Below are 12,360 nucleotides of genomic sequence, written 5' to 3' on the forward strand. Positions count from 1 at the left end.
TCAGGCCCGGAGGCTGGCAGGCTCACAGTGGACAGAGCTTCAAGATGGAGAACAGATTCTGACAGCAAAGGGCGAGACCCCAGTTCCAGGGAAACACGTGTGGGAGTGGAGAGCCAAGCCAAACAAGCCTGCAGATCAGGCTCCATGCACGGACGCCCAGGGCCCCTGCCCTCTGGGAAGGGTGAAGGCACCGGGGGCTGCTCAGAGAACTTGGAGCCCACGGGAGCCAGGGCTGGCGAAGAGCTGAGGGCAGAACTACTGGCCAGGAGCCAGGCACCACATCAGGTCACTGGGCAAGCAGCAGGGCGGAGGCAGGGAGCTGCCCACCCCCAGTTTGAGACCTCTTGGCAGGAATGACGCTGTTGCTCCCAAGGCTATAAATCTCTTACCATTACTCTGAGAGTAAAGAACAAGGAAGAAAACTCCTTCCTACTAGACACGGGCTACGGGCAAGTCCAATGAAGCAAACAGAGAGGGTGTCCCCGAGCAGCTGGCAGCCGAGGGCAGCCACAGCCGGCCGCAGGCCTCCCCACGGGGCCATGCTCGTGCTCAGCCCTGGAAAAGGATACCATGAAACACACTTCCTGAATGATGGCTCTGTTCTTCTCCTCTTCATTGGACAGCAATCTCTGTAGCGGGAAATAACGGATGAGGAAAGATTAAGGGCCTTATCTGTCTGCTCTCACCGAGCACACACAGTGCATCTGAGGGTTGTCCCCGCCTGACTGTGAGTTAACATCTGACCCACAGAGAAACCTGACAGGTTAAAGGACCTCAGAAATGGTCCTCTGTGATCCAAGAACATAAGACAAACTAAAAACAGTAGGTTTCTCACCCAACAGGCTGGAGGAAAATGAGAGATGCAGGTCTACTTCTGGACCCGAGAGTCCAAGTGCACGCCCCCAGCCCAGCCAAACCCCATGACGGTCACAGCCCCTGAGGCTAAGCAGGCCCCCTGAGAGTCTCAGGACAGACCACAAAGTGCACCCAGCACCCCACCCGAGAGCCCAGCTCACAGACACACTGTGCACACGTCACTTTACACGAGTGGCTTTCAAATGCCTGGTGTTCCTGGAACCCTTACTTTGGCAGCTCTGACTCCCCTCCCCTGGCCGCCCCAAAGCTGAAACCCACAGCTTTCAAGTCCTCTAAGACTGCAGAAGAAACAAGTGTAACAAATAGACACAGACTGTAAGAAAGAAACATAAACTAAAGGGGCGGGGATAAACCTCTGGAAACTGTCACTTAGAAATTTATTTCCTTTAAAATACAGGAAAACCCACAAAAGCTCATCCCCTTTATTACCTTCAATGCATACTCTCTGCCACTTCCCAGATCTTGAGCTTCATACACAAATGCAAACCCTCCTGAAAATTAGAAAAATACACAGCAGTTTTATTTAACATTTAGCTGTAAAAAATACCTTGACTGAGAAAAGGTACAAACTGGACTGTGGCCAGGAGTCTGTGTTCCGCCGTGATGGTGGCCCTGGTCTGTGTGACTGCCTTCTACACACCCTGTTCACAGACAGAGACCAGGGCAGGAAAATCAACACAATCGATGCCAGTTCTCTGGAAACAAGTGACTCGTATCACACACAAACATGGAGGAGAGAATTCCTCACAGATCGTTAATTCTACGTAAAACAAAATGTTAGCAAATTAAACCCAACAACTATAAAAAAGGATAATACATCACAACTAAGTAAAGTTGGTTTAATCAATGTAATTAGATTATTTTTAGTTTGACTTCTTAGTCTTCCCTAGCTTCCTACAGTGGAAAATTTCACCATGAAATTTCAAACTCTCAGCAAATGGGAACAGAAGGACAGTTGCTCAGCCTGATGACGGCGTCTCTGGAAGGCCCTCCGCCAACACCACACTCGGGGTGGGGTCCTGACGCTTCCCTCTACGACCAGGGCCGGGCAGGCCTCAGGCCTGTTCTCGCCACTGCCATTCAGTATCACGCTGGAGGCGCAGCCAGTGCAATCAGGCAAGAAAGGAAATAAAAGGCATCCAGACTGAAAAAAGACAACAAACAACATGACTGTCTATGTAGACAAGGTGATACCTACTCCTTCAAGTTACTATCAATAATGAATGAGTTTAGGAAGGTTGTGTGATGTAACAGCAACATACAAAAAATCAACCATTTTGACAAACCCTACATTAGGCAAACAGTATGATCCATAAATGAAAAATATGATAAATGGACTTCATTAAAGATGGTTTTTGCTGGTTTTTGGAAACACTGTTGAGAGCTTGAAAAGACAAGTCCCTAACTGGACTTCGCAAATCACACATCTGGCAAAGGACCTCTATCCAGAAAATATACATAAAATCCAAAGTTCAGTTCAACAACATTTTAAGGGGCAAAATATACGAAAAGACACTCAACCAAGACAAATAGCTGACAAGTAACCACATGAAAAAATGTCATTACCCACCAGGGACATGCACATTTAAATCACAAGGACACTACTATATGCCTGTTAGAGCGTCTAAACATTTTAAAGCCGACCTACCAATTATTGATTGAGGTGTGGAGCAACTGCACGCTTGTTTACAATGCCCACAGGAATTCAGAATGGTGTCATCATTTTGGAAGACAGTTTGGAGAGTTCTTCAAAAGCTAAACACACATCAACTCTACAGCTCTGCCATCACATTATGAGTATTTACCCAGGAAAAAGAAATGCACGCGTCCTCACAAAGACTCGTACACACATGTTCATAGCAGCCCCAGCAGGAACAACCCGTGTCCATCAATGGTTGAGTGGATGGAGCGGCCACCCTCGAGTGACCAGATGCATTGCTGCTGACATGCAGCAGGACTGCGAGCAGCCACGCTGAGGAGCGGTAGTCAGGAAAAGAGTGTGCACACGTGACCTCATTCACAGGAGACCCGAGAAAACACAGAGTAATCACAATAACAAAAAGCAGATGAGCAGTGGCTTGGGGGGTGTGGAGGAAAACCGTGGAGGCGATGGGTTTGTTCACCACCTTCACAGTGACAGCTGTGTAGATATACATGCACACACACACGCACACATTAACACACACATAGAACATACTTACAGTGTTTTGACATATATGCAGAGCTACTCTGTCACTTTTATCTCAACATAGCTGTTAAAAAATCAAATAGGTCCATATAAAAAATAGATTAAAGGAAATAAATGAAAATCCAGAAAACAGAAACAGAAAAACAGATGGCTTCACTGGCGAATTCTATCAAACATTTAAGTGAAGAAAGTACAACAACCTCACACGAAATCTGTGCCAAGAGAGAATAGTTCCCAGAGTCTTTTTTGAGGCAGAGAAAACAATAAGCATACAATTACAGATCAAAAGCACTCATTAACACAGAAATCAAAAACCATCAGAAAACACTAGGCGTGATTCTGGCAATACGCAGGAAGGACAGTGCATTACGACCACCCAGGAATGCACACTGTAAAAGGGGGGCAGGTCACCTCGACAGACGCCAAGAAGGTTTCTGCCCACGCGCAAAACCCAGTCATGATCCTTCAAAACAGTAAAACTTTTAAAAATGTTCAGCAAACTAGGAATTGAAGCAGAAACTTCTTCAATCTAAGAATGGCAACCACGAAAAACTAACCGCTAACACAAGACTTAAAGGTCCTCTCTAAGATCAAGAACAAAGCAAAGATTTCTGCTGCTCTCAGAGCCACAATACAACATTTTATCGGTGAGCCTAACAGTGCAAGAAAGCTAGAAAAATAAAGAATGGAGGACCTAAGACTGCTTTTACTTGCAGATGATAAGACAATGAAGCAAACACTCCTAAGGACTCCACCAAAAACGTCCAGGACAGAAGGGCAACCTCAGCAGGGCTACCAGATCCGTGGGACCATCCTCAGGCCTCCGCTGCAGCCAGACCGATACCACCGCACCTGCTCAGACATCAAGCCCACTGCTGCCCGGGGCCACCCCCCTGGCCACAGCCCCGCAGGGCCTGGCCCAACTCCCCTCACCTCACTCCCCTGAACCGCCCCCCACCCCGTTTCTTCTCCCCAGAGTTCTCTGATACCTGACTCTATCTGGATACTTGTTTACTGTCTCTCCAACTAGGCCGCAAGCTCGAAGCAGAAATGTCGTCCGAGTTGTCTGCATTGCTGTCACAGGCACCCAGGACAGTGTCGGACACAGTGGGCAACCAGAATGGTGTGCTGAGCAAACCAGCAGACCACCACAACAAACTCTTCAGAGATCAAAACACAGTCACTTACATTTAACACCCCCACAGCAAGATTACGCAGTCTGAACACAGTGCCTGCAGAGGAAGTACAAAGATGAGCAGGAAGTCCGTGCACTAGTTCACGGTGGTGGCTGCCTCTAAAGAGAGATACAGAAATGCAGCGGGGGCAGGGGGTCAAGGGAACCTTTACAACATCTGTGGTGCTTCACTGTCTAGAAAAGGTGTGGAACCAAAGATGACTTTTTAAAAGTTGGTGGTGGTTAAGTCGTGTCCGACTCTTTCAACCCCATAGGCTGTAGCCCGCCAGGCTCCTCTGTCCATTGGATTCTCCAGGCAAGAATACTGGAGTGGGTTGCTATTTCCTTCTCCAGGGGATCTTTCCCACCCAGGAATCAAACCTGGGTCTCCCACATTGCAGGCAGATTCTTTATCAACTGAGATACAAGGGAATCCATTTTCAAAGTTAGTATTTATTAATTCTGGATAGCAGGGACAAAGGTGTCTGTTCTGTTGTTACTCTTTCTACTTTTCTGCATTTAAAAAATTTTTCCTAACTCAGAAAAAAAAATTTCAAATTTTGTTGTATAGCTACAGTAATGAAGATTGTGTGGTATTGGTGGACAGACAGATTGTAGATCAATGGAACAAAAAAGAAAAGCCCTAGAAACAGAACCACACAAATATGCCCAAATTGCAAAAGTAGTTTCAGAAGGATGGTATTTTCAACTGGACAGCTCCAGGCAAAAGAAAGAAGAACTTCAGTCTAAACTCACACGTTAACTCAGAGCACACAAGTGTCAAGCCACGGGACAGCACAGGAGAGGATCCTGGAGATGCAGGGCTCCAAGTTTTCAGACGAGACAGCAAAAGCAGGACTCCGGAACAAAAAGCCACAGAACAGACTTCATCAAAGTTAGAGCCTTGGATGCACAAGAGACCCTGTTAGGAGGCCAGAAGAAAAGTAGCCTGAGAGAAAACACCTGGCAACCACACTGGACAGAGGACTCAAGAAGCTCTCAAAATTCAACATGAAAGACGATTGGAAAAGAGGCAGAGGACACGAAGAGACATTTCACCTGTGAGGATGAGCAGGTGAAAATAAGCAAAGCATGCGCTTTTAGGGAAACGCAAACTAAAGCCTCAATGAGACATCATCACACACCTGCCAGAATGACCACCAAAGACAACACAAAACGCTGGCAGAGACGCAGAGACTCAACTGCGTCCCCCGAGAAGTCACGAGCTGAAGCCCTAACCCCAACACGGCCGCATCTGGAGACAGGGTGTGCAGGGAGTTGACTGAAGTTCAATGAGGTCAGAAGTTGGGGTCCCTATGTAACAGGACTGGGGTCCTCAGAGTAAGGGGGAGCGAGAACAGCCACGGGGAGAGACCTCCCTAGGAGCCTGCCAGTTCCCTGGCCTCAGGCTCCAGCCCCAGAGGCAGGAAGGCGAAGCCGCGTTTACACACCCAGCCTACGGCAGGTGCAGCGCCCGAGCACAGGCAGGCGCCCCTCCGCCCATGGCCAAGCGCAAACAGCACAGCTCTAGAGACAGGTTGGCAGCTTTCTAAAAACAAGACACCAACTGCCACGTGACCCAGCACCTGCGCACTCATTCCAGAAAAATGAAAACACAGTCATACAATAACCTGTACGTGAATGTTTATAGCAGCTTTATTTCAAATGATCAAAAACCTGGAAACAACCCAGATGTCCAGTGGGTGAAAAGTTGAGCAAACTATGGTGTATCCACACCATGGACTGCTCTGCAGAGACAAAAAAAGTTAGGACACAGCAACGTGGATGGTCCCCAGAGAATCACGCGGGGTGAAAGCAGCCAATTCTGAGAGGATGCACGTGATCCCATTTACACAGACTTCTTCAGAGGACAAAGGACAGATGGGGGCAGGTCAATGCTCTTCAGGGGTCCACAGGGATCCCCATCAGGACAGACACTTCGAATCCTGGCTGTGACCACAGTTTTTCTAGACATTGCCACTAGGCAGTGTACGCAGACCTGTCTGCATCTTTTCTTCCAACTCCATGTAAGTCTACAATGACCTCAAAAGGAAAAGTTTAAAAAAAAAACAGAACCACCAGCATATAAAACACATAAAGGGATACCCTGGCTGGGTGCTGCTAAGACAGTTGTGACTGGGTATGTTCTGGACGGAGCACAAGCTGGAATCAAGATTGCTAGGAGTAATATCAATAACCTCAGATATGCAGATGACAGCACCCTTATGGCAGAAAGTGAGAAGAACTAAAGAGCCTCTTGATGAAGGTGAAAGAGGAGAGTGAAAAATCTGGCTTAAAGCTTAACATTCAGAAAACTAAGATCATGGCACCGGGTCCCATCACTTCATGGCAAATAGATGGGGAAACAGTGAAAGACTTTATTTTGGGGGGCTCCAAAATCACTGAGGGTGACTGCAGCCATGAAATTAAAAGACGCTTCCTCCTTGGAAAAAAAGCTATGACCAACCTAGACAGCATATTAAAAAGCAGAGACATTACTTTGCTGACAAAGGTCCATCTAGTCAAAGCTATGGTTCTTCCAGTAGTCATGTATGGATGTGAGAACTGGACTATAAAGAAAGGTCAGCGCCAAAGAATTGATGCTTTTGAACTGTGATGTTGGAAAAGACTCTTTAGAGTCCCTTGGACTACAAAGAGTTCCAACAAGTCAATCCTGAAGGAAATCAGTCCTGAATATTCACTGGAAGGACTGATGCTGAAGCTGAAGTACCAATACTTTGGCCACGTTATGTGAAGAACTGCCTCATTGAAAAAGACCCTGATGCTGGGGAAGATGGAAGGTAGGAGGAGGAGGGGACAACAGAGGATGAGATGGTTGGATGGCATCACTGACTCAATGGACATGAGTCTGAATAAACTCTGGGAGTTGGTGATGGACAGGGAGGCCTGGCGTGCTGCAGTCCATGGGATCGCAAACAGTCAGACACGACTGAGCAACTGAACTGAACTGATGTTCTGGAATTAAGAAATGGCTTACCTTCACTTCCCCACACACGTGTGTCTCTGTGTATGTATGTTATATAAAAACCGGATTTGGATCTAAAACAGATACTCCCAGGTTTATCCATAAGTAGTCAGGAAATTCTCATTATACCATAGTTAAAAAAAAAAAAAATACTCCCACAACTCCTGCCCCCCCCCAAAAAAAAAAGAAAAAAAGATTTTAACAAACATTTCACACACAAAAAAAAGATACACAAGTGACTAATGGGTGAAAAAATGTTCAACACAGTACCATGGAGAAGATGCAGATTCAGCCACTGCACGCCCTGGAGAATGGGTATAATCAGGACACTCACACACTGGGGAGGCCGTGGGGCAGGAGGTGGCAAAGCCCCAGTGGAGAGGGTTTGGCTGTTTCATGTAAAGTCAACCCTCCATCCGACTAGAAGCCCACAATCCACTCCTGGGCATTTTATCCAAAAGAAAGGAAAACACATGCACACGCGCACACACAGTAAAAAATGTCCTTGGGAGCTTTATTTTTAACAATCCCAAACAGGAAAACACACCAAGGTCCACAGCAGGAGAGGGCCAACAAACTGCAGCAGGAAAGGGAACCGAGTTTCAAACCCACGAAGCCACCCCAAGCACACCCGGCCGCCACGGCCCACACGGAGAGGCCACAGCCACCCATACCACTTGCTCTGCGGTAGCCGCCAGCTTCCTCCATCCACTGGAGCCTCAGGCTCCCCTGCCGCTGGGTATCCTGCCGTCTACACCAACTGTCTTGCTGTATCTCACTGTTCGCTGAACCCAGAACAGGCGAGGTGCGAGCAGGGAAGCTGGAAGAAAACTCCAGGAACGGCAGGAACAGGAGACACGTTTATTCTCTCCGGGCTGGCCCCAGTGCAGACGCAAGGGCTTTTCAGGTGGGGCTTATAAGTGCTTATAGACCAAAAGTGGCCCATGGCCAAACAGGGGGCGGAGGGGGTGGGGCATCGTGACGCGCATGCGTGCTGCCGTAAGTGAGCCCGGCTGCCGTATACCACGTGTTTACAAAACGTGGGGCGAGAGGCTGACCCCACCATCCTGGCTAAGTTGCTCTTTCCCTACACCCGCTAAAATGAGGAGGGTGGGGGCAGCTGGAGTCCAGCAGGGCCTCCGAGGTGGCGGGTGACCATCCCTCCCACAGCGCAGGGTCACAGACAGGGGCCAGGGGAGGTGGGGCCCGCTGGCGGGACAGCAAGCCACAGGCCGGGTGACGCCGCAGCGTGGGAAGCAGGTCAGGTGACCTTGACACGCTTTCTCAGCACTGCTGCTGAGAAGCAGATACTTCCATGGAGCAGAATTCCAGGAGCCCCACTACACACACACTCATCACCCTCCTGCAGGGACAGGCACGCTCACACAGACGGCAGGCCCTGAAGGGGAGCAGACCCAGACAGCAGGAGGAGGAGCGCGCCTCCCCGCAGAGTCCCGCCCAGGGTGACCTCCCCTGGCCCGCTTCACGTGCCCACAGACGTGTGCTGGGGAAGGACCACAGGCCTCGAAGTGCAGCAGCCTCTGCACTGGGCTCCCAGCTGGCCCCCAGCAACCCCGCGCCAACAGCTGCTTTTACCGGGATTCCCTCTGGACACCGCTCCCTGCAGGACACACCTGAGATGGACCCACGCCTTCCCTCGGACCAAAGCCTCTTGTGGGCTCCCGCCTGACTCCACCATCACCCCTGGTGGCCTGGCAAGCTCCCAACAGCCCTGAGCTCAGCACCAGCACTATGACTGCCCCCATGTAGCCAGGACCCCCACAAGTGCTGCTGTGGGGGGTACTACTGTTTTACGCTGGGCACCATGACCACAATTAAAGGCCAACCTTGAAGCCGCCCACATGCAGGGGCAGGGCCAGCTGAGGGGGACACGAGGCGGGGCCACCGCGCCCTGAGGGCCACAGGCAGCCGCCCGAGCCCACAGCCCTGAGGTGAGAGCTGGGTGTGTGCTCCGCGGTATCTGGGAGGAGACAGCCACTTGGAACCCTCCCTGGCAGAGAAGGGTCCCCACACTCAGGCCTCCAGGCCCAGGGTCAAGGGCAAAGACACAGGGATGACAAGACCCCAACGCTCAAGAGAGAAGACACCAGAACTACAAGACCAGCGAGCCATGGGGCTCAGGGCTCAGCCACGCTTCCCAAGTGGAAAGGGGGGTCCACAGGGGCCACCACAGCCCAGCAGCCCCTGACAAGCCCCCCAAGGCACCATGCAGTGGGGCCCTGCAAAGGAGGGCCCAGTCCTCTCCCCCATCACGCCCACCTCAGTCCACATCACACACCACCCCCGTGCCCTCCTGCAGTCAGGACAGGCCCCGCGGGCAGAGGAGAAACCCGCAGGAGCTGTGGAGCAGCAACAGGGCCTCAGGAGTGGACCCAGCCTGGGAGCTGGCGGGCGTGCGCCTTCACACCTCCTTGGGCCAGCATCACCCACAGGGAACACGGACTCTGCGCAGGAACCACATTAAGTTCATCCAAGACCACCAACACCACGCCAAGCACACACGTATCCAAGCAGACACATGGTGACTGACGGAGCTCACGGGACATCTGACCAGAGACCACACCACAGCTGCGCAGCCGTGCTTGCCTCCCGAGCGCCCACATCCACCCCCAGGAGCAAGGCCACACAGCGGACTGGCCCCGCAGAGCTGGCAGCCCTGAGATAGAGCTCCTCAGCAGCAGCGATCCCTCACTCTCGGCCTTTCTGGTGGAAGAAGGCGTGAGCACACAGCATCCAAGCAGGAGGACACGCCGGTGCCCCCGGGTCACTCAGCCGGGCAGCTCTGACGTCGGGGGTTCCCAGCATTTTGCTTTCGTGTGCGTCAGTCGCTCAGTCGTGTCCGACTCATGGACTCTGCGACCTCATGGACTACAGCTCACCAGGCTCCTCTGTCCACGGAATTCTCCAGGCAAGAATACTGGAGTGGACTGCCATTCCCTTCTCCAGGGGATCTTCCCGACCCAAGGATCCAACCTGGGTCTCCTGACTGCAGGCAGATTCTTTACCGTCTGAGCCACCAGGGAAGCCCGTTTGTTCTTAAAAAGTGAAAATTTAGAACAAACTCTGAAAAGCTATCTAGCTCCACAGTTCTACTCAACAACCCATTTCAGGCTATAAATTGCAAAAAGCTATGAAAACCAATGCTTTCTCCCTAAATCATTTGAGCAAAATCTGATGAAAAACTCAGCTGGAACAACCCCGACATGAACTGATGATATGAGACTATTTGAAGACCTAATTACCCCACAATGAGAATACTTACTTCATTACAGGAGTATTGAATATTAGTACATTTCATGACGCGATTGTTTCCCAAGTCTCAGCGCTTATATCCCAGGACCTACAGGCTACACTCTACCTTTCGAAAACCTGAAAAATTCTGCAGTTGTCCATATAGGTACCCAAAAGTTTTGAACTGAACCTTCCCCATATTTATAGAAGACAACCGGAAGCCCACAGCCCACGTCCTAAGGTTGCTATTTTATGTGAAGGACTTCATACAGGTTTCCTACTGTCCCAGTTCAAAACAGTTTCACGAGCTTCAGAAGCCCTGGGCTACCACTTCAGTTTAAGTGCAGGAAATCCACGGCTCCTGACCTGCTGCGAGAACGAAGGGAAGGAGGGCTACACAGCTAGGGTGCCCGCTCTCCCTGTTCTTCATCCTGGGGGTCAGGCCACTGACAGGAGCTTCCTCTCTCCCTGAACCCCCCCCCGCCCCCCCCCCCCCCCGCACTTTGTTGACCTCTGGTCATCAGAGCCTGTGTCTCACCTGAACTTCCACAAGGTAGAGACCATGTGCTGAGCACTGTGACTTTCTTAAAGAATCAAAATACTTGCCTGGTATTTTCAGAATAAATGAACTGATGGGGGGGGGGGGGCACACTTCTCATTACTAGATACACTAGCCTCCACATCGGAAAGAACCTGAGGTTTTCTCACCCAGTCACACCCAAAATCTGTTTCTGACAGTGGAGAAAAAGTGTGTGGTGGTGCTCTGGCCTTAGCACCACCTGAGGCCTTTAGGAAGGAGGGCACTAGAACAGCCAGCACTCCTAAGCTCAAACTGAGCTCAGGTGGCAGCAAGGGTGCGAGGTGGTAAGTTCCGCTTCAGCACCGGCCCCAAAGCCACGCCTTCAGCTGGTAAGTGCAACGGCTAGAGGAATCTGCCGGGCCAGACAAAGGAGCAAAATCTGGCCGAGGAAGCCGGGCTGCACCAACAGGGGTGAGAAACTCTGCGTGAAGTAAAGAGGACATTCAAAAAGCCAGAGAGGGCATGCGGAAGTACCGAAGACGGCCCTGACCGGCCTGCCAAGCAAGGTCCGCAACGGTCACACCTGTTGGCTCGTCCTGATGAAACTCGCCTGGGGTCTCAGACAGAGGTCGGGGAGAGGGACGATCAGGGGCGAAGAGGCAGCGCGGCAAGCTGACACGGCACAGTGTGTCCCCGCACCTGAGGAGGCCAGGACTACCCACGCCCGAGCGCCTGTCTGCCAGGGGGCCGGCCCTGCCTCCGCCGACCCACCGTGGCCCTCGGAGCAAGAGGGGCCACGGCTTCGCCTGCTCCCGCCGCACCGCCCGCCTCCAGACTCCAGCCTCCAGTGGTGTGGGGTCCCGCCGCCGGGCTAGCCTCCGCCCTGGCCGGGGGTCGGCCCACACCCGCCGGCAGGACTGCCACGGCCCGGCCTGACCCCGAGCCTCCGACAAGGAAGTGCCCGACCCGCGGCCGGCCTCCTCCCCCGCAGTCGCCGCCCTACCGGCCGCGGCCGCCCTCACCTTCGGCCAGGACCCGGCGCACCCGCAGCCGCAGCTCGCCCATCTCCACCGTCTGCCCCACGAAGTCCGTCTGGTCGCGGCCGGCCGCGCCCCCCAGAGAGCCCGGGCCCGCCAGGAAGTCGAGCGCGGACTGCAGCAGCGACATGGCGGCGGCCCGCGGCGGGCGCCGGCCCGAGGGCTCGGGGTCCGCGCGCGTCCGGGTGCGCTCGGCAACCGCCGCTCGCGAGCCGCACCAGCTTCCGCCCGACGCCGCGACGCAGGCGCGGGGGTCGCGACCCGCCCGGAAGAGCACCGGCGCCGCACTTCCGCCGCGCGCGGGGCCGCGCGTGCGCGGCGCCGCGG

The 12,360-nt window shown here is 52.4% G+C and overlaps 1 protein-coding gene across 1 annotated transcript in view; it reads right to left on the reverse strand.

The window, feature by feature from the left end:
• The window catches only part of GAK (cyclin G associated kinase), a 48,350-nt gene extending 36,060 nt beyond the window's left edge, over window positions 1-12,290 (reverse strand). Inside the window, 3 exon segments of the mRNA XM_043905913.1 lie at window positions 570-629; window positions 1,306-1,367; window positions 12,019-12,290. Of these exon segments, the coding sequence (XP_043761848.1) occupies window positions 570-629; window positions 1,306-1,367; window positions 12,019-12,163 (267 nt within the window). The 5' untranslated portion in view covers window positions 12,164-12,290.
• Between the last annotated feature and the right edge of the window lie 70 nt (window positions 12,291-12,360).

This window comes from Cervus elaphus, chromosome 6, assembly GCF_910594005.1.
Source record: "Cervus elaphus chromosome 6, mCerEla1.1, whole genome shotgun sequence".
Classification (NCBI taxonomy): domain Eukaryota; kingdom Metazoa; phylum Chordata; class Mammalia; order Artiodactyla; family Cervidae; genus Cervus; species Cervus elaphus.